Source organism: Talpa europaea (genome assembly GCF_964194135.1).
Source record: "Talpa europaea genome assembly, chromosome: 5".
Taxonomy (NCBI): Eukaryota; Metazoa; Chordata; class Mammalia; order Eulipotyphla; family Talpidae; genus Talpa; species Talpa europaea.
The window spans coordinates 143,472,220-143,493,614 of NC_140071.1; the positions used below are offsets into that span (position 1 = coordinate 143,472,220).

General features: G+C 66.6%; 1 protein-coding gene across 1 annotated transcript; it reads left to right on the forward strand.

Moving 5' to 3' along the window:
* Positions 1 to 5,962: 5,962 nt before the first annotated feature.
* LETM1 (leucine zipper and EF-hand containing transmembrane protein 1) lies at positions 5,963 to 20,734 on the forward strand (the record flags this gene model as incomplete). Its single annotated transcript, XM_084233049.1, has 14 exons — positions 5,963 to 6,041; positions 8,642 to 8,702; positions 10,249 to 10,678; positions 12,696 to 12,839; positions 13,201 to 13,338; positions 13,458 to 13,661; positions 14,741 to 14,860; positions 15,566 to 15,712; positions 16,056 to 16,199; positions 16,501 to 16,638; positions 17,660 to 17,794; positions 18,800 to 18,990; positions 19,594 to 19,732; positions 20,399 to 20,734. The coding sequence occupies 14 exons, from the start codon at positions 5,963 to 5,965 to the stop codon at positions 20,546 to 20,548; spliced, it is 2,220 nt and encodes a 739-aa protein (XP_084089175.1). The 3' UTR covers positions 20,549 to 20,734.
* Between the last annotated feature and the right edge of the window lie 661 nt (positions 20,735 to 21,395).

Genomic DNA, 21,395 nt, shown 5'->3' on the forward strand with positions numbered 1-21,395 from the left:
GCCAGAGAGGTTTGAGAGCATTTTGCTCAGGCCTCTCGGCCAGGACTGGGGGTGGGGTGGGGGCACTTCTTGGACTGGGGCCCCTGCTCAGGGGGGTGGGCCCACATGACCCCGAGGCCACCTCCTTGGTGGCGCAAGGGGGTAAGCACAGCCCCCTATGCTTAACAATGAAGCAATCTGTAGCCTCTGCAGCAGGAGTTCGATCCCTGCCCAGGGAGCAACCCACATGGCACAGCAGACCTCTCCTGTCTCCCTGCCGCTCCCCTCAGCAGTGGGTTTCAGTGGATCTGCCTGTTCTGCTCCCCACTCTGTCTCTGGGGAGTCCTCTCACCCCCTCCCCCACCTCTGACCTGTACTCCAGCTCTTGTATGCATAAATAAATCTTTAAAACAAAACAAAAACAAAAGGAAAGAGGGCTCCCCGGTGGTGGTGGCTCAGCGGTTGAGCGCTGGGCTGTGAAGCTGCCCACAGCTTCTGCAGCGACGGTTTGATCCCTGGTCACTGGTGAGGGTCCCGCATGGCACGCAGACCTCTCCTGCAGCGCCAGCTGCTCCCCTCAGCAGTGTACTTCAGTCCTTCTGCCTGTTCTGCTCCCTACTCTGGCTCTGGTGGATTCTCTCACCCTCCCGCGCTTCTGACTGTACCCAGTGCTTGTAGAAATAAATAAATCTTTAAATAAAAAAAAAAAAAAAGGAAGGAGAGGAAGGGCCTGGGCGCAGGTGGGGTCCATGAAGACAGAGCAGGATGAGGGAACCTACACCAGCCTCCCCAGAGCTGTCTGCCTCGCTCCTCGCACCCACGGTTCCTGGCTCACGCCCCGAGCCCTGTATGTGCTGCTACTGAAGGCAAAGCCTTAGCCCAAGAAGCCTGAGCCCCAGGCTGGCCTCCCCACCCCCTGCCAGGGCCAGGGTCCCAGGGCAGGTGCGTGGCTGTTTCCATGGGGATGTGTGCACTCTGACCCCGGCCATTCTCCACTCCTGGCCAAATAAAGAGGCTTTTGAGGGGGAAGCAGTGGGCTCAGGCCACCACTCTGTCCAGGTCACCCTGCCTCGGAGGAGGCCAGGAAAGGGAGGCCCCGGGATAGGCCCGCAGCCCAGGGAAAGCATGGTGGCGGCTTCCCACCCCCAACCTTCCTGGCAGCCCACTCCCAGCCCTGACCACGCCTGCGGGCTGGAAACCTGGCTGCCCAAGGGCCCGCATCCCCAGCCCAGGCCCGCTGCGGTTCCCGAGACAGCTCTTGGGAGCGTCTGTGCTCACCCAGAGTTGGTGGGCAGCACCGCCAGGTGCCTTGGGGTCATGTGGGCCCACCCCCCTGAGCAGGGGTCCCAGTCCAAGAAGCACCCCCACCCACCCTCAGTCCTGGCCAAGAGGCCTGAGCAAAATGCTCTCCAACCTCTCTGGCCGGCCTTGCTGCGTGCACCTTGGAGCTGACCCGTAGGCACCCCAACCAGTCTGAGGGGCCCCCCAGCAGAGTCCCAGTGGTCCCTCCAAGAGCAAACTACAGTCTGGGGCCAGGGTCCAATCCTGAGGGCAGCGGCAGACCTGTCTTTCCTGAAAAAGCTGCTTCTTGGAGATTCCGCCCAAGCCGGCCTATGCCTTCCCCCAGCTGGCTCCAAGATTCTGAAATGGAGACCCCCTTCTAATCCACTTGTCCCCTCTCCTGCCCAGCCACCTGGCCCACTCCCAGCGGGCCTTCCTTCCGCTTCCTACTTGAAGCTGGGTGTCCACTGGCTGCCCTGCCCTGCCCTGCTTCCCCTCATCCATCCTCCACACCCAGCTGGGATGTTTTCTGAGCCACAGAACTGACCGTGTCACCTCCCTGCTCAAAACCCACTATGACTCCCCAGTGCCTCCACCACAAAGCCTGCCCTCACCCAGCCTCACCCTAGACACCACCTCCACCTCTCCAGCTAGGTTCCTCCCAGGTCTCCTGCCTGGCACAGCTGGCTCCCGCTGAAGCCGCCCCTGGACAGCCACAGGGACCTGACCTAGGGAGGAGCCTGATCGCGCTTCTCCCATGCCAGTCCCAGGGGACACTTCCCCCAGAAGCCTCCTGGCCACGTGGGCCTCCCCGAGGTGGCATGGTCAGTGTCCAGCCCAGGTGGCAGTGCAGCCTGGGGTGGCCGCCACTTCAGCACTGCTGCCCGCGCATGTGTCGCCCTTACTGTGCCCCGAGGCAGCTGCTCAGTGGGCCTCTTGCAGCCCTGGAGGCCAGAGCCGGAAACCAAGGTGTGTGCAGGCCTGCTCTGGCCCTACCCTCCTGCCAGGAGCCCGAGCTCCTGGGGGCGAACGTCCTCCTGCTCCCTGGCTGCAGACCCGGCTCTTCTCAAGCCACCCGCCTCTGACGTCTCCCACACGGACACGGGCCATGGCAGTAGGGCCCACTGACCGCGCCTGCGAGGCCCGTTTCAGGCAAGGTGGCTCTGGCGGGCACCGGGTCAGCGCACGCCGGGAGGTCGTGGCTCCCAGCGCCGGGCGCGCAGAAGGGATGCCAGGTCGCCAACGGCGGTGGGGGGAGGCGCCGCGCACGGTGCTAGGGCGGCCTGCGGGGAGAGCCCAGCTCCTCCCCGCGCGGGCTCCTGGGCCCTGCCCCGCGCCCCCCTGGCCCGCGGCAGGAGTCTGCTCTCGCAGCTGCGGAGCCCGACGGTCGGATGCGGGGCAGGCGGCCCAGAGCTGGCCGAGGAGGGCGAGCGCCCCAGCCCCAGCCGCGCAGCCTCCCGTCGCCCGCCCTCCCCGAGCCGAGCGCGCACACCCCACCTCCGCGGGGCCGCCGGGGCCGCCGCGGGCCGCGAGGCCCACTCACAGCCCTGGCACGAAGAGGACGTTTTGCGCTCACGTGGCGTTTCTTTTTCTAATTATGGAAACCGAAGGCTGTGAGAGCCGAGACTGGCAGAAAGGGGGAAATGCGGCTCTTGCGCGCGCTGAGCTGCAGCAAAGTGAACGCTGGCAGGGCGGGGGCGCCTCTGTCCGGCACTGGTGCCACCCCCAGCCCTCTGGGGGCTGCCGCGGACCCCAGATGCAGCCTGCAGAGACAGCCTGGCCTGCAGCCACACAGGTTTTCCTTCTCTTTATTGCAACAACCTTAGATTGATGGAAGAGGCGGAGATTGCAGCGCAGCCCCCAGCTGTGCAGGGGTGCACCCCTCACAGGCAGTGGCAGCTTTGCGCTGCTAACAAAGCAAGGCCTGTCCACCACAGCTCATGTCCAGACTTGACTCGGGGCACCCAGGGCATCCCACAGAGGTAGCTGGTTTCTTTTTAAAGGAAAACCCAGGGCCTCCCTGGTGGTGCAGGTGGTTGAGTGCCGCACTGTGAAGCTGTCCACAGCCTCTGCAGCCTGGGTTCAATCCAGGCCTGCCAGGGAGATTCCCACAGGTCACAGCAGATCTCTCCTGTCGCGCCCGCTGCTCCCCTCAGCAGTGTATTTCGTCAGTCTGCCTGTTCTGTTCCCCGCTCTCTCTGGTGAGTCCTCTCACCCTCCTGCACATCTAACCCATACCCCAGCTCTTGTATAAATAAATCTTAAAAAAAGGCAAACCTGGAAAGTACAATGCAGGTTGGGGGGTCACAGCCGTTGGCTTGGGGTCCACCCTGCTGTCCACCTGCCTGCGGGTGGCGGGCGGCAAGTCAGCCAGCTCTGCTAGCCCCAGACCAGAGGTGCCCAGGCCTGCTCACCCTGCTGCATTTGTGGGCAGCTTCTGTGTGAGACAGAGAGGTGGCACCCAAGCTGGCTCCCCAAGAGGGGCCCACGGGGAGGGTGCTGGAGCAGGGTGCAGACCCTGCAGTCCTTGCTGAGGGATGCATGTGTGTAGGGAAGGCCCCCAACTCAAAGACAGCTAATGCCCACTTCTGGGGGGTGGCAGAGGGGAGACCTCATCCAAGCCCCCTGGACAACCAGGGCAGGAGCTGAGATTGGGGTCCATGCCCAGGCTCAGCACCTGTGCCGCCATGTGTAAGACCCCCCCCCCCCATGGCCTAGAGGCTCCAACAGCGCTGGACCTTGCTTGCAGCAGGCAGTCCCTCAGTGGGCCGTCCGGGAGTGTGAGCCGGGTGCTTTTGGCCCCAGGCCTCCCATGGGGTTCTGACCAGAGGCAGGGCCTCTATCCACCAGAGTCTGATATGGAGCCAAGATGCTTCTTTTCTGAAAAGGTTTTATTCATGCACACGGGGGTCAGTCTTTCTTGGCAGCAGCCTTCCTTAGGCAAGCCAGGATGGTGCCAGGTCCCCTCTCTTACCCCCACCACGCATGTGTCGCCACCCTCTTCTAGATGAACTCGAGGGCTGGCTTGTCCTTGTAGACTTGAGCAGCTCCCGCGCGAATTTGGGATGTGTGGTGAGGTGACCACCTCCCGGCTTGCGCAAGTTCTTGGTGGCCAAGTGGCCCTTGTTGAGGCCCGCGGCCATGGGGGAGCGCAGAGCTGTGGCGCCGGCCCCTCCACCGCGGTGCCAAGGAGGCTTGCTCGGGTGGCAGCCTTGGGGAAGCCCCCCCTGCTCACTCGTGTCCTGTGACAGGGGACCAGCTCCTCCGAGTAGGAACCCTGAGGGAACAGGGCGGAAGCTGCAGGGTCAGCAGCCAGCAGTCTGGCCTGGGAAAGCACGCACCTAGCCGCCTCCAGAGCAAGGTGACGGGATCCAGAGATTCCACCCATCACCCCAGGGCCAAGACAACGCCGTCGCTGGGCAGAGGAAGCCAGGAGAAAACAAACGCCGGACGCGGGGGAGAGCCGCTGACAGACGCGGCCCTGCGCACAGGCAGACGCGCGCTCGGGGCGTCCAGGCGGTGAACAGCGAGGGGGCCGCTCCCGGGGAGCCGCACCGGCTGCTCCGGGGCCAACGCGCGCACGGCCCGGCCCCGCGGAAACGTCCCGCCGGGCCCCGGAGACCCCAGCGGCGGCGGCTTCCAGCGTAAAACCTGGAGGCACCGTCTCCCGGGGGCGCCCGGCAACCTCGCTGGTCCCGCTCCGCCCTCGTCCTCCCGGCGCGCGCCCCGCTCCAGGCCGCGGCGCGGGCGCCAGGGCCGCTCCCCGTCCTCGGGCCGCCCCGCCCGCCTCCCTCCCCGCCCGCGGCCGCGCCCCCGGCCCCGCGGGGCCCCGCACCTGCGCTGCCCGGCGGGGCCCACGCGCAGGGACAGGGCGCCGCGGCCGGGCGGGAGGCCGAGCCAGGGCCGGGCCAGGCGGGCGCGGGCAGGACGCGGGCGCGAGCCCCGCGAGCGACGGCCGCCCCGGGGCGCTGGCCTCGGAGCCGCCCCGGACGCGCGGCCTCGGCTTCCGTGGGTCGGAACAGCGGGCGCCGCCCGGGGGACCCGGGGAACCCGGGGGACCCGCGCCCCCCGCGCCCCCCGCGCCCCTTGGGCGGCCCCAGCCTCACATCTACAGTCGCGACCCCTCCCCCGCGCAGGCGCCCTGGGCCCGCCCTCCCCCCGCGCAGGCGCCCTGGGCCCGCCCTCCCCCCCGCGCAGGCGCCCTGGGCCCGCCCTCCCCCCGCGCAGGCGCCCTGGGCCCGCCCTCCCCCGCGCAGGCGCCCCTGGGCCCGCCCTCCCCCCCGCGCAGGCGCCCTCGGCCCGCCCTCCCCCCGCGTAGGCGCCCTCGGCCCGCCCTCCCCCGCGCAGGCGCCCTCGGCCCTCCCTCCTCCGCGCAGGCGCCCTGCCCCCCCCCCCCCCGCGCAGGCACCGCCATCGCGCAGGCGCCGCCGCCCCGCGCGGGGCACGCCGGGAGCGGGAGGCGGCCGCCCCCGGGTCCGCCCCTCACCTGCCGGCGGCGGGCGCCGGGGCCCAATGGGAGCGGCGGCCGCCGCCCCGCCCAGCGCCGCCGGACGTCTGTGCCGGACATGGCCGCCGCCGAGCCGGGTCCTTGAGCCGAGCGCCCACCGCCAGCAGCCCGCCGCCGCCAGCCGTCCGCGCGCGGAGGAGGAGGAGGCCGAGCGGGGCCGGGGCCGGGGCCGGGCCGGAGGCGCAGCGGCCGCGCATGGCGTCCATCTTGCTGCGGAGCTGCCGCGGCCGGGGGCCCGCCCGCCTCCCGCCGCCCCGCGCCGCCGCCCCGAGGGGTAAGCGGCGGGGCCGGGGCCGGGCGGAGCGGGGCGGGGCGGGCGGCGGCGGGCTGGCCGGGGTCTCGGGGGCGGCGGCGCGGGGCGGCGGGGCCGTGACTCACCGGCGTGACCTTAGCCGCCGCGGCCGCGGGGCGGGCGCCTGAGGGGGCGCGGCGGGGCGGGCGCTGGCCGCGGGGGGCGGGCGCTGGCCGCGGGGGGGGGCGCTGGCCGCGGGGGGGGCGCCTGAGGGGGCGCGGCGGGGCGGGCGCTGGCCGGGGGGGGGCGCCTGAGGGAGCGCGGCGGGGCGGGCGTTGGCCGCGGGGGGGAGCGCTGGCCGCGGGGGGGGGCGCTGGCCGCGGGGCGGGCGCCTGAGGGGGCGCGGCGGGGCGGGCGTTGGCCGCGGGGGGGGGGGCGCTGGCCGCGGGGGGGGGGGCGCTGGCCGCGGGGGGGGGCGCTGGCCGGGGGGGGGGCGCCTGAGGGAGCGCGGCGGGGCGGGCGTTGGCCGCGGGGGGGGGGGCGCTGGCCGCGGCGGGGGCGCCTGAGGGAGCGCGGCGGGGCCGGCGGGAGGCTGTGTGGCGACCCGGGCAGGTTCCTTCGGACCTGGAGCTTCGCGGGGCTCCCCGGCTTCTCCTGCAGAGGGTCCCCGCTGGGGCGCGGTGGCGGGGAAGACGCGGCTCGCTCGGGCTCCCCGAGGCTCGCGGCCTCCCGTGCTCTCTCGGCGGCTGCCGGGGCAGCGGCGGCTGCCGACCCGCTCTTGTCCCCGCCGGGACGCGGCCTCCCCGGGGCTGAGGGGCGGCGCTGAGGGGCTGCGAGCGGCCGGGCGGGTGGAGGGACCCCAGTAGGGACGCTCCCGCCGGGCGCCACGGTCCACTGCTGACCCCGCCAGCCCGGGGTGGGCCGTCGTGACCCCTTCCTTACTAGCGAGGGCCGCGCTGCGACGCGCCTCCTCTGTCCTTTGTCCCCTGCTTTCTGCTGTCACACGCTTTTCCTTCGTCCTGCACGCCGCGTGCCCCCTCGGTTGCACAACCTCCTGCCCCGCGCGCTCTTTATCCCAGTGGCTCCTGGCCCGAGACCCTGCCCAGAGCCGCGCTGCATTCAGTCTTCGCTTCTCCTGAGCGACCTCTTGGCTGGGGGGTGTCTCAGACTCGCGCGGGCGGAGAGGCGCCCTGGAGGGTGATGTCCCCGTGGCCAGGCGGGGCTCACAGGTTTGGGGGAGAGGGTCCACGAGAAGCGTCCTTCTCTTCACCAGTGGGAGGGTGCCTCTGGCCACGAGGGAGCGCGTGGTGGCCCTGGCCTCCGCTGGGGGTGTCGGTCAGGGTCTGTACTCTGGAGACCCCGGCAAAGTCCCCATCTCCAGAGGGTCCCCAGGAGCAGCCTGTGGTGCCCCACCCACCCTGCCCCGGGGAAGCCCAGGTGCCTGTCTCCTCTCCCCGTCCACTGCGGGACCTCCCTCTCATGCTGGCTCCCAAGGGGCTCTCAGCAGCCAAACCTGCCCCTGCGCGGGGCCCCTATAGTATCTATGGATGCCTGCCCACTTTCTTTTTCTTTTTTTAAAAAAACTTATCTATGCATAGAAGAAGTGGGGTACAGGGCAGAGGTGTGGGGGGAAGTTGGAGGACCCACCAGAGACAGAGAGGGGGACAGAACGGACAGATGGACTGAAATCCACTGCTGAGGGGAGCAGCAGATGAGACAGGAATGGTCTGTTTCGCGGTGTGTATGTTGGTCCCTGGCCGGCCAGGGATGGAACTCGTGCTGCAGAGGCTGCAGACAGCTTCACAGTGCTGTGCTTAACCCCTTGCGCCACCAGGGAGGCCCTGCCTAGGCTCCCTGCCGGCACCCAGATGGGATGGCAGCCCCCCCATTTGTCTTGTCCCTTGGACAGGGTTCGACCACAGGTGGCCTGAAGGGGTGTGTCCCGGGACTGAATCTGGTGGGCAGGATAGACCCCAGGACTCTTTCCTGGCATGGAAGCCTCGGAGCGTGACCTCCGTGCTCCTAGGGCTGAGCCGCGGCTTCTTGCTGCCCGGCCCACTCGCAGCTTCTGCTGCTTCTGATGATGGGACAGAAACAGCTCCGCTCACGATGGTAAACACCCTTCCCAACTTAAAGGAGAAAGAAGAAAGGTCCCTCGGGGGCTGCTCGTCCCCACTTTCGCCCCTTGTGGCCCTTGGAACGGGGCTTTTGTGGCTGTGGGCTGCTTGTGTTGGTCATCAGAGCCCCAGCCTCCGCCCGCACCCACAGGTGAGGCGGACCACAGCCTGGGTCCTGGCTGGTAGAACTGGGTGTCCCCACTTGGGGAGCCGGGAGCTGCCATGCCTCTCCTCTCCCTGGGGCCATCCCAGGATTCTGTATTTTTGAGTTGGGATCCAACTCGTGCCACAGTGGCTGGGATAGCTTCATAGGCTGCGTCTCAACCCCTTGCATCACCAGGGAGGGCCCTGAGAATTTGTATTACCTGCAGCAAACCCTTCACTTAGCAACACTTAGAAGAAGCTTCTAGAAAATTACTCTGCAAACCAGATTGATGCTTTCTCAGGCCCCAGAGGCCTGTGGTGTGGTTGGAGATGTGCCACCCTGGCGGGGGACTAACTCTCGTTCTCCATGTTTTTGTCCAGGAGGCCTGGGGGACCGTGCCTGTCTCGGCTGTGCCCACGCCTTGAGGTTCATAAGCCGCACGTAAGTAAATATGTCTCTCCCTGTCTCCCTGAAAGTGGGCGTCTGAGGACATTTTGGGGACTGCGACCAGATGTCTGGGGAGACACCCATCCCACTTACCTGCTCTTTGTTTTACTGCTCACATCTTTGTCTCTTCATTTTGAGACGTGTGACTGCGCTCTTCACTGTCTTTGGAAACGAACTGATGCTCGTCATCTCCGCATTGGTTCCAGATTTTAATAGCATTTGATGACTTCCTTAAAGTTCTTTTTTTTTTCTAATTTAAAGATTTATTTATTCATGTATACAAGAACTGGGATACTGTAGGCCGGAAATGTGGGGGTGAGAGGATTCACCAGAGACAGAGCGGGGAGCAGAACAGGCAGATCCACTGAAACACACTGCTGAGGGGAGCAGCGGGGGGACAGGAGAGGTCTGCTGCGCCCTGTGGGCAGCTCCCTGGCGGGGGATCAGATTCTGGCTGTGGCGGTGACAGCCTGAGACTGACCCCTAGGCTACCAGGGAGGCCCCTGAAGATTGGTTTTTCTTGATAAATAAATAGTTATCGATAGGTAATTACTGAGCACTTAAAATGTGAGAGCTGTGAGCTTATACAACTTGGTTTAGGAACTGACGTGTCAGGTCGGCCTCAGCATCCAAACCGTGCTTTGTGTTGACCGCACAGCACGAGAAAGCTGCCACCGAGGGAGCAGGTGCTGGCCCCTAGCTGGCCAGGCGGGGCACTGGCAGCTTGCAGTTCCTTACTGGGCACGCAGACTGATGCAGCCTCTGGTCTTTGGATGAGCTCGACCGCATGGAGGCAGCTTTGTGCCGGCCAGGGCAGGGTGTGTGGCTGGCAGGGAGACGAGGGCGCTGGGACGCTGGGACCCTCGTGGGGCTGACCAGCACTGAGCTGTGCGGGTGCCCGGGCCTGGACTGGCCCTTCTTGCCTGGGGCCCAGAGGTCCAGGCTGGCCTAGAGGAGGCCAGAGCCTCTGGGTCTCTGTGGCTGCTGCTGTGGTCTGGAGGCAGCAGCCTGACTGGCGGGAGATGGGTTGCTGGTGAGCGACATCCGCCTGCCAGCCGGGCGGCCTTTGTGACTGGGCTGAGCTTAGTGCCTGTGGGAGCAGGGCAGGGGCTGGCGGGGGAGCCTGTGGAGAGAGAGTAGTCCCTGAGGGAGGCTAGGACTTTCCTCCTCGTGCTGCTGTTCGCACAGATGCCCTTGGATGGCAGCACTGGGCACGTCCTCACCAACCTGAGACTTACTCAAGATCCAGGGGTCTCCGTAGAAAGTCACCTGTTAGGAAAGGGGTCTCAGACGCGGCAGATCCCTCCCCACGTGCCACTCCCCCAAGACCCAAAGCAGCGGGCCCTGCACGCCTCTGACCGCTAGCCAGCCCGCGGGCCGCGGAGGCAGGGCTGTCTGGGCTCCACTCTCACTTGGGGAGCCTGCCTCAGCCTGGACTTTTGCGCAGAGGTTTCCTAACTCTGGAGGGGCTCCCGGGGAGTGTCTGGCCCAGCACACGCCTAGAGGCCCTCATTGGTCGCGCTTCTCTCTCCTTTTTAAGGAATGTTCCTTTTGGCTGCTACACCTGGGCCCACCCCGGGTGCCTGTCCCTCAGAGGGGAGTCCCTGGGCTGCTGGACTCCGAGGCCCAAGTGCCCGGGCTGCGCCTCCCGCGGGCCGTGGCTTGTCCCAGGGCCCGGGCTCCTGCAAGCACGCTGCTGGCACTCATCCCCGCCCCGGGCTGACGACTCGGTGGTGGAGAAGTCCCTCAAGTCCTTGAAGGACAAGAACAAGAAGTTGGAGGAGGGCGGGCCCGTGTACAGCCCGCCCGCGGCTGTGCCCGTGAAGACATCGCTGGCGCAGAAGGTGCTGGACGAGCTGAAGCACTACTACCACGGCTTCCGCCTGCTCTGGATCGACACCAAGATCGCCGCCCGCACGCTCTGGCGCATCCTCAACGGCCACAGTCTGAGCCGCAGGGAGCGCAGGCAGGTAACGGGCGTCTCCAGCCACCAGATGGCTCTGGGCTGCGCCGGCCTCGCTCCGGCTGCTTTTCGCTTAAAAAAAAAAAAAAACCAGGGAAGTCCGTGAAAGATGGTGCTTCCGTGGGACGCTGCTGGCGCCTGCCGCTGCGGCCTTGGCCCTCCTGTGCCTCTGTCCTTGCGTGGCGTTCAGGGTCAGGCTCCTGACCCTGAGGCTGCATGCGTGTGGTCAGTATAGCCCCCACCCCCACCCCGCTATCTTCTGGGGGAAGCCCCTGGGCGCTGGGCCTGTGCATCTCTGCCAAGCTGGCTGTGAGGTGCTGGGCCGCGCCATGGCGCCTCTCCTGTCCCTACCTGCCCCTGCCTTTCTCCCAGGGCATGGGACAGCCTCACACCCTCGGGGCCCCAAGACCCAGGGGGTACAGAGATGCCCTTCCCTCGAAGGATCGGCCAAGGACTTCCTGCAGTGGATGCGTGGGGCCGGGTCAGCTTTTTCTTTTTCTTTTTCTTTTTTTTTTTCCGAAGATTTACTTATTTATGCCTACAAGAGCTGGGGCATAGACCAGAGGTGCGGGGTGGCGGGGTGAGAGGATTCACCATAGACAGAGCGGGGAGCAGAACAGGCAGACTGACTGAAACACACTGCTGAGGGGAGCAGCGGGCAGACAGGAGAGGTCTGCCGCGCCATGTGAGTAGCTCCTTGGCCGGCTGGGGATCGAACTTGTGCTGCAGAGGCTGCGGATGGCTTCACAGTGCTGTGCTTAACCCCTTGCGCCACCAGGGAGGCCCGGGCCGGGTCAGCTTCTGCACGTGGCGCTCTGCCCTCCTCGAGGCCGCCAGCTGTCGGGCTGCTCCTTCGGAGGGGGCGGTGAAGGCCCCGGAGCCCCATTCTGCTGTGAACTTCACAGGTCTCTTGGCTACTCCATTAATGATGGGGGGGCCTTAAGAAGAGGAGAGAAAAGAGGGAGGTGGGACGCTCTGGGGCAGGAGCTCGGTGGACCCAGCTGTTGGGGTTAAGAGGGGGATTGTGGGGCCGTGGGACGGTTTTCTTGGTGTGGGGCCTCTCGGGAAATTTGAATTTGAGGAAAATATCAGGGATCCTAGTGAGACAGAAACGTAGCTGATGCTCACAGAGGCGGAGGCGGGCGGCGCTGAGGCCAGGGCCGCCGTGCAGCTGCTGCGTGGGGACCGCCCGCGGGCCTCAGGGAGCCCCTCACCTGCCCGGCCGGCCGCGGCCCCCGACTGGCCACGGCTCCTGGGAAAGATGACGCGGGGCGGCTGCCCGAGGGCCGGGGTGAGACCGCTGGAGCTGGGGGGAGGGAGCCCTTTCCCCTCACGTGTCTGCTCCCCGTGCCTCCCCTGGGCCTGCACGGGCTGTTTCCTCGCTTCTGGTGCCCTTCACGGCCGAGCGTGCGTGCGACGTTCCCGGGCGTGCAGCCGGCGGCGCTGCGTGTCTGCTCACGTCTCTCGTCCCCGTCAGCACGGCTCCTGGCCCCGGCGCCCGGTCCCCCCGCCTTTCTCCCCGAATCTGCCAGGCCTGGGCCCTCGGCGGCTGTGGGCCCGTCCTCTGGGCGGGCGGCGTCCCGGGGGAGCGCGGCCTGCCTGCTGTCCTTGGCGCGCCGCTCCGGGGGCCGGCCCGTGCGCTGCGGGGACTTGAAGACCTGGCGCCTGCCGGGACACGCTGGTCTGGCTCGCCGGCGTCCCAAGCTCAGCTGTCAGCTTGTCTCTTATGTAAATTCCGTCAGCTTTTGTCAGGAGAGGGTTTTGGGTTTTGTCAACTTTGTGCGTCCCCTCAGAGCTCCTCTCTTTCAGTTGTGTTCAGGAGCGTGCCGGCCACGCAGATGCCCCGCTGTGTGCGCCCCAGGGCGCAGCACGTGTCCAGGGGCCGCGGACCAGCCTGGGGTGGCCTGGGTGGGAGCGCGGCTGAGGGGCGCGTGCAGAGGGGCTCGCTGGTGCTGCTCCTGGGCGGGCCCCTGTGGCCGAGGGGCTGGGGTGGTGACGCGCGTGGGCCTGGCCTTGCCCCCCAGTTCCTCCGGATCTGCGCTGACCTCTTCCGCCTGGTCCCCTTCCTGGTCTTCGTGGTGGTGCCCTTCATGGAGTTCCTGCTGCCCGTCGCCGTGAAGCTCTTCCCTAACATGCTGCCATCCACCTTCGAGACGCAGTCCATCAAGGTGACGTGGGCTGTGGCCGGGCCGCGGTGCCCAGGCAGGGGTTTCTCTCCGCTGGGGCTCGTGCCATGGCCCTCAAACGCCGGCCTGGCTTGGTCGTGGTTTCTCTGAAGGCCTCAGGCCTTGGGTGAGGCCTGCCCAGGGTTCCCTTGGCCAGGGCAGGCAGGAGGAAGGTGGTGACCACTCAGCACCTCTGCACTGCCCGGAGCCGGGCTGGCTTCTCCCGGGGCCTCCTTCCGGGGTCACGTGGGGCCCAAAACCACAAAAGGGATGGTTGCAGTGGCCCTGCGCGTGGTGGTTCTGGGGGCCGGGAGGAAGAGGAGGCTGGTGCAGGGTGGGGTGCAGTGTTCTCTCTGCCCTGCAGGAGGAGAGGCTGAAGAAAGAGCTGCGGGTCAAGCTGGAGCTGGCCAAGTTTCTCCAGGACACCATTGAGGAGATGGCCTTGAAGAACAAGGCTGCCAAGGGCAGCGCCACCAAGGACTTCTCCATGTTTTTCCAGAAGGTTGAGTTGAGACCCAGGGCTCCTATCTATCCCCAGAGGGCAGGGGCTGGGGGCCCAGCCAGCGCAGGCTGGGGCAGGTGGGGGTGCACGCCGTGGTGACCCTCGCGGCTGCCCAGCAGATCCGAGAGACGGGTGAGAGGCCCAGCAATGAGGAGATCATGCGCTTCTCCAAGCTGTTCGAGGACGAGCTGACCCTGGACAACCTAACGCGGCCGCAGCTGGTGGCGCTGTGCCGGCTGCTGGAGCTGCAGTCCATCGGCACCAACAACTTCCTGCGCTTCCAGCTGACCATGCGGCTGCGTTCTATCAAGGCCGACGACAAGGTGGGCATGGGGGCTGGCCGCCTCTCTGCAGGCCACCTTCCCCTGCCTGCTTCCCTGGCCTGGCCTGGCCTGGCTTCCCAGGGGCCCCCAGTCTCCCTCCTGGCCTTTAGAATAGCTGGCTGGTGCTGGAAGTCAGAAACACCTGCTGGCCCTGGAGCAGGCTGTTCCCTGCCCCTCCTGTGCTCCCTGCCCCTCCCCGTGCTCCCTGCCCCTCCTGTACTCCCTGCCCCTCCTGTGCTAACCTGCCCCTGCCCGTGTTCCCTGCCCCTCCTGTGCTCCCTGCCCCTCCCCGTGCTCCCTGCCCCTCCCCGTGCTCCCTGCCCCTCCCTGCTGCTCCCTGTGCTCCTCGCAGCTTGTGTGTGCCCCAGATGTGCCCTCCTCAGGGAGCGTTCCTGGGACCTCCCCCTTGCCCTAGTGATCTCCTGCCCATGGTGCCGCAGGACGCACCTGGGGTTGCCAGCTGTGTGGCACCAGGCAGCCGTGGCCAGCCCCTCCTCAGACTTAGACCCGCTGCACTGGCCGCCGGGCTGTCGGTGTTGTGGCCCACTGGCCAGGCCCTTACTCCTCCCAGCCTGTGTCTTCCGAATCGCCTGATTGCCTTTTTCGGCTTCAGGTGCCCTCACCCCTCCTGAGCTGGCCGTTGCCTACTTTAGGAGTCTCCCCGGCTGGGCGAGAGTCCAGGGCAGCTCATTTGTGCCCCGTCCTCCTACCCCCACCCCCACCCCTACCCCGGCCTGCTTCAAGATTGCTCTGGCCCCGCCATCCCGTCCCTGCTTCCTGCAGCCTTGGCCTGCCCCCGAGGTGCCCAGTCACCTTGGGCCCTTCTCTATTGCTGCCTTGCGCCCCTAGACCCCAGTGGTCCCAGCTTTCCTCTGCCCAGACCGTGTCCTCTGCGTGGCCCTGGGCTCTGCTGGGGAGAGGTCTCCTTGGAGACAGTGGCACCTGCCCCTGGCTCCCCAGCGGGCATGGAGCTTTCCTGCGAGCCCTGCCCTGTCTGCTGGCCACACTGGGCCCACCTTAAGGCCCCCTGCAGTCTCTGTGGACCTTTCCTGCGGCCACCAGGTCATCTTCCCTTCCAGCTGATCGACGAGGAGGGCGTGGACAGCCTGAATGTCAAGGAACTGCAGGCGGCGTGTCGGGCGCGAGGCATGCGTGCTCTGGGCGTCACGGAGGACCGTCTGCGGGACCAGCTGAGGCAGGTGCGTGGAGCCCGCCCCACTGGCCAGCTTGGGCAGAAAGCCCTGGACATTTCCCAGAGCCGGGCCGGCATGGCACCAACCTGGCCTCCCGCCTCCACCTGGCCGGCTCCTGACGGGCACTGGTGCCCAGGTGCGGCAGCCCTTCTCCTGGCTTCTGCGGACAGATGGGAACGAGGTTGACTTCCCAAGTGTCTGTGCATTTCTCCATGAGGCCGGGACATCAGCCGACCTCTTGCTTCCACCACTGGGGCTGGGTCCTGCCTCCCCCAGGGCAGCTCTGCCACAGGCCACTCTGACGGCTGCTGGAGTGGGTGAAACGGGCTGGGAGGCAACCCGGGGCACAGACCACCTCACGGGGCTTCTGGCCTGCTCTCCTCAGCAGGTGCGTCCCCGGCCTTCTCTGTCAGCGGTGGCCGCCGGGGGCGGGGGGAAGGGGGGTGCGCATGTGTCACCCCCCACCCCTGCTCCGCGTCTTCACTGCTCCTCCAAGCCCCGGCTCTTTCCGGCCCGCTTGAGTCCAGATGTCATTGTGGGGCTTTGTGAGCTCAAACGTCTTGTTGTCATGAAAATAGCCTAAAATAGTGTGTGACCCCCCCGGCCCCTGCTTCCCCATCCAAACTGAGGGGGAGTCCCAGTCTGAGCCCGCCTGCTGAGCTGGGGCCTCGAGGCAGGGCTGCCGGTGACTCAGTCCCTCCCTCTCGCCAGTGGCTGGAGCTGCACCTGCGCCAGGAAATCCCATCCTCGCTGCTCGTCCTGTCCCGAGCCATGTACCTGCCGGACACGCTCTCGCCCGCCGACCAGCTGCCCGCCGACCAGCTCAAGTCCACGCTGCAGACGCTCCCGGAGATAGTGGTGTGTGCGCTGGGGCGCTTTCCAGGACCCCTCGCTCTGGGGCGGCCACCTCCCAGCCTGAGGCCCTTTGCTGCCCCCGGGCCTGCGTCCATCCGCTCTGGCTATTGCAGAGCCCTCGGACACTGCTGGGGGAGGGCCCCGGCTGCCTCTCGCATTCAACAGCTACCAGGAGGCCCCCTGGGCCGGTGCAGGGTGCCGGGTGGGCGTGGGTCAGAGATGCAGGCAGAGGGTAGGGCACAGAGCATCCTGAGGGGTTGCCAAGCAGTGGCCATGCCTCCTGGCTCCCACAGTGCCCTCGGGACCCCTGCCCCTGGGGTCACTCACAGGTGTCCTCTCTCTGAAGACAAAGGAAGCCCAGATGAAAGTGGCCGAGGTGGAGGGCGAGCAGGTGGACAACAAGGCAAGGCTGGAGGCCACGCTGCAGGAGGAGGCAGCCATCCAGCAGGAGCAGCGGGAGAAGGAGCTGCAGCGGCTCTCTGAGGCAGCGGTGAGCCCGGGTCCCAGGCCTGCCGGGGGCTTCTCCAGTGGGGGCCACGGCAGGTGGGACAGCGAGGAGTGGTAGGCAGCACATGAGGGGATCGCCTAGGGCTCTGGGCATCTAGTCACCTCGGAGCAGGCTCATCTCACTTTGCGGTGGCCGGAGGGGCTCCTGGCAGGCAGGCCGCCCGCTGCTGGTGGGTCTGTGCAAACCTCAGGGCCACGGGCAGCACCCGGCCAGGCCTGCCCTCTCGCGGACGTGCGTGGGCTGGGGGCTGCGGGGCCAAGCTGAAGGCGGCCTTGCTGTCCAGAAGGAAGCCGAGCCAGATGTGGTGGTGGTGGAAGCTGCCCCCGGGAGGCCGGCACCTGAGCCGCAGCCGGAAGCGACTAGTGTGACCCTGCCAGCTGAGCCCCTGAAGGACACCGCCCCCACCCTGGAAGGCTTGAAGGTGACAGCAGCGAGCCTAGGGGTGCTGGGCAGGCGAGAGGGTGGACACAGAGGTGGCGGGTTCTGGGTGGGGTAGCAGCTGGGCCAAGCTGTCCCCAGCCCTGGAGGGCTCCTTTTGGGGACTGGCAGGGCTGGGGTAACCCCAGAGTTGGGGAAGGCAGCGGAATTCCAGGGCCACTGCTGAGGCCTGGTCCGGGGTGACGGAAACAAGCGCAGAGGCACCTCTGTGTACCCAGACTGGGAAGGGAGCCCCGGGTACCTGGCCAGGCACCTCAAAGGGATTGAGATACGAGGTCTTGGGGGCACTGTGGGGCAGGGGCTGCTGGGCAGCGAGGGGGGCCCTGTGGTGGACGCTGGGTGGAGCGGTCTCCCTGTGCAGGCAGACCTGCCATGGGCGTGGGAGGACTGAGGCACAGGCCCTGGCAGGGAGCACAGGCCTGGGCCACTCCAGGTCAAGGAGGGGCCGCCCTCTCCTGGGTTGAGCTGCTTCTGAGGCTGGGCCGGACATCTCGGTGGCCAGGGATGGGAAGTCCCTGAACGTCCGACGCGACAAGCGCCACCACCCTCACAAAGGGGTTACAAGAGAGGCTCGTCCGGGGGTTGCAGGTCTGCGTAAAACTTAGACATCACCGTAGCTCCGTCTGAGAGTCACGGAGGAGCCAGGTGTGGGGCCTCTGCAGTAGCGGGGCCAGGACGGCCCTCTGAGGCCACCCACCACAAGGGACAGCAGCTGCTGCCAGCCATGGTGGTGCCACGCAGGGGCCTATGGCCGGGACAGAAAAGGAGAAGCAGAACCCTCCGGGAGGGAGGGGGTGTCTTGGCCTGCGAGGATGTGAGTGCGAGAGGCCCAGGCTGGCCGGCCCGCCTGAGGGCAGGTGCAGGAGGAGGGGCCCCGTGGCTGGGGTGGGCCCGAGCGCTTGTAGCATCACCCATGTCCCACAAGTGCCACTCGAGGGGACGCCCAGGCCACCGCACATAGCGGGCTGCCTCCCCATGGGTTCTGGATGCTGGTTCCCCCCCAGGGCGAGGAGATCACCAAGGAGGAGATTGACATCCTCAGCGACGCCTGCTCGAAGCTGAAGGAGCAGAAGCAGCCCCTGACCAAGGAGAAGGAGGAGCTGGAGCTGCTCAAGGAGGACGTGCAGGACTACAGCGAGGTGGGCCCAGAGGCCACAGGGGACATTCGGTCTCTTCAGTCTTCCTGCGCTCCCCACTTTTCCGGGCACAGCAGGTTTTGTTTCTCTGAGGAAGACTGTGTCCTCAGCTTTGGTTTTTGCTCTTTTCTTTTATTTTTTAAAGATATATTTATTTTACGTAAGAACCAGGGTAAAGACCAAATGCGCGGGAGGGTGAGAGGATTCACCAGAGCCAGAGCGGGGAGCGGAACAGGCAGACTGTTCTGTTAAATGCATTGCTGAGGGGAGCAGCGGGCGGCAGGAGAGGTCTGCGTGCCATGTGGGACCCTCGCCGGCGGCCGGGGATCGAACCGGCCCTGCAGAGGCTGCGGGCAGCTTCGCAGCCCAGCGCTCAACCGCTGTGCCACCGGGGAGGCCCTGTTTTTGCTCTTTTTAAGAGAGATTTGATTATGCATACAGGAGCTGGGGTACAGGCCAGAGGTGTGGGGGTGTGTGTGTGAGAAGGTTCACCGGAGACAGAGTGGGGAACAGAACAGGCAGACTGATGACATACACTGCTGAGGGGGACAGTGGGTGAGACAGGAGAGGTCTGCTGCGCTGTGTGGGTAGCTCCCTGGCCAGGGTCGCACTCAGGCACAGAGGCTGGACAGCTGCACAGCACTGAGACTGACTGCCCGGGGAGGCCTCGCCGCCTGGTGTGTAACGCTGCCTCTTGCCTGGTGAGAGCTGCTCACCCGTGGTGGGCACCTCTGGAGGGCACAGCACATCCACGCGAACCTTCCCATGGGTATTCCGGGCGAGCTTATCCCTTGGCCTTGTCGCCCCGCACCCTCCCCTTGCCCTGCGGATTGCAAGCACTTGCCCTCTTTTCGGTTCTTTACGGAGTGCAAAGAGAACCGCGGTCCAGGCAGATCCTTCCGTCGTGGCACAGAGTAGAGCTTGGGATTGCGCGAGTGGAATGGGTGTGTGTGATAGTGGTGAGCTGAGGGCCCTCGGGGCTTGAGCTGACGCCTCACAACTCTGCAGGACTTGCAGGAGATCAAGAAGGAGCTTTCGAAGACTGGTGAGGAGATATTCGTGGAGGAGTCGAAAGCCAGCAAGCGGCTGACGAAGCGGGTGCAGCAGATGATCGGGCAGATCGACGGCCTACTATCCCAGCTGGAGACTGGCCAGCGGGCGGGCGGGCCCGGCACCCCCACTGAGAGCACGCCCTCGGGGTGAGTGCGGGCTGGGGAGTGCCCAGCCAGTCCCGCAGTCCTCACCCGTGCCCCACCTCTGACCCAACACCAGGCAGAGCTCCATGACGCTGCCGGGTCCTGCCGCCAGCAGGCCAGCACCTGTCAAGAACGCCTGGGGCTCCACTGGCGTCCCAGGTCCACCCTGCTCACATCTATGTCCAGGCTGTTGTTCTCTGGTCCTTCCATGCCACAGCCCTGGGGCCCACACCCTTCTTTCACATGCTCCCCACCCCAGCCATACTCTTTAATCACACAGCCTGTGGGGCGGCCCCAGGTGGCCTGGGCCCTTGGGCATCCATGGGATGCCTGCCAGGCAGGAGAGTGGACACTGTGTCCTGGGTGCCCGTCTCTCTGGGCGCCCCCTATCCCAGCAGCCTGCTGTGCTGCGTGAGCCCCACCCCACGGGTCAGGCAGCATAGCCATGCACAGACCTTGTGACCACCATCCGAGTCGCCATAGGCAGGGCCTGCCGGGCGCCAAGCGCCTCCCGCGCCCGCAGCTTGCACGCGCCCGCCGCTGATGGCCGCGTCTGGAGGAGGGGGTAGGAGGCCGTGCCACCTGCTCCTCTGGCTGTGCCCGCAGGGAGACCGTCGTCAGCACCACTGAGCTCATCACCGCCATGAAGCAGATCAAGGACATTCCGGAGAACAAGCTCATCAGCTTGGCCTCGGCGCTGGACGAGAACAAGGATGGCAAGATCGACATCGACGACCTGGTGAAGGTGCGTCTCGGGCCGTCTGCTGGCCTGGGCTGGGACCGGGGCCGGGGCCCGTCCGTGCGTGCTGGTGCCAGCACTTGGTGGCCCTGGGAGGCCTTGGCCCGCCGCGGGTACCTGGGGCCACTCTACACAGTTTGAACATGTGTGGTGCGGTGTCTGGCCCAGCCCCCGGCCCCATTTCTGTCAGCTGGATGGCAGTGGGGAGTGCTGGGGGGCGCGCGAGTTGGTGGTGTGGCCGGGTATCGTGTTAGTGCCTGGTGCCAGGACCTTGGGTGCCCAGGGTACCCACTGATATGCTTTCGGTCACTGTTGGATGCCAGCAGCCAGGGGTGGGGCCGTCACCCGCTCTTGCTGGTGCCCGAGGAACCCCTGCCTAGGCTGGCCTCACCTGAGGAGGGGCTGCCCAATCCTGGCCCACCTGCCACCACATTCCTGCCCGCCTAGCTGGGTGCGTCGTGCTTGGCAGCCTCACCTGTATCTGGCAGACCACAGGCCACTCGCTCTCTGAGGCCCTCCTGGGGACACTTGGTGGCCCGCTGGCCCTCCTGGGTGGGGTCCGGCACGCCGAGCACCCAGGGGCCCTGTGTATCTGGCCTGGGCCCCGGTGGGACGGTGGCTGGGGGCGCGCTCCACCGGGCCAGCTGCCCTGAGCCCCGCCCTCCCGTGCAGGTGATTGAGCTCGTGGACAAGGAGGACGTCCACATCTCCACCGGCCAAGTGGCTGAGATCGTGGCCATGCTGGAGAAGGAGGGGAAGGTGGAGGAGAAGGAGAAGGCCAAGGAGAAGGCCGGGAAGGAGGCCGTGGAGGTGAAGAACTAGGCCACTGGCCATCTGCACCCCGCTGGGCCCCGTGCTCCTGCCAGGACCAGGGCCGCTCGGGGCGCGCCGAGGTGGCGAGCAGGGACACGTCTGCGCTTTTGTCTGGAATAAATCAGAAACTCTCATAATCAAGTAATTTTTAATTTTCATCATTCCACGAAGATGGTTGGGCCGCAGCCTGGGCCGCCCGGGCAGTGGTGTGGCCCCCGTGGGCCCTGGCCTGAGACGCAGTGCTGGCCACACGGGGCAGGGAGCGCCCGCGAGGGGCGGCTGCATGGACCCCACTGCTGGTGGAGTCTGGGCCGAGGCCTCCGTGGGCGCCGGACACTTACGCACATCCTCTGCCTGGGGACGCAACCATCTGGGCCCCGGGGACGCGGGCTCGGACGCTGGACAGCACCATGACGGCCCACCCTGCCTGTGCCGGAGCTGCCCCTGGAGCGGCCAGAAGACGCGTCCACTCGTCTGTCCGTGGCCAGAGCGTGGGTCCCCGGCAGGAGTGTGCCAGAGCTCGCTCTCGATTGACCTGGAACTCTCAGCTGACCCTTCACCCGCTCCCCAACACAGATGCGTGCCCCTGCCCTGCTGGATGACACCCCACGCCACGCGGGGTGAAGCCAGGCACGATGGGGCGTGCTGGTGGTGGTGCTGCTGGAAAGTGGCATCATCCAGGTTTGCTCTGCATTGCCCCGAGGGTGGTGGGAGCGGTCTCCTGTGCCCCTAGGGACTCCGCGGGGCTCCGCTGCCCGGGGGCAGCCTCCGTGGGCGTGGCAGCCAGCCCTGGCGTGGGGCGGGCGTGGTGACTGCTGTGTGTCTGGGCAACTGAACACGGGCATCCCGACCCCGC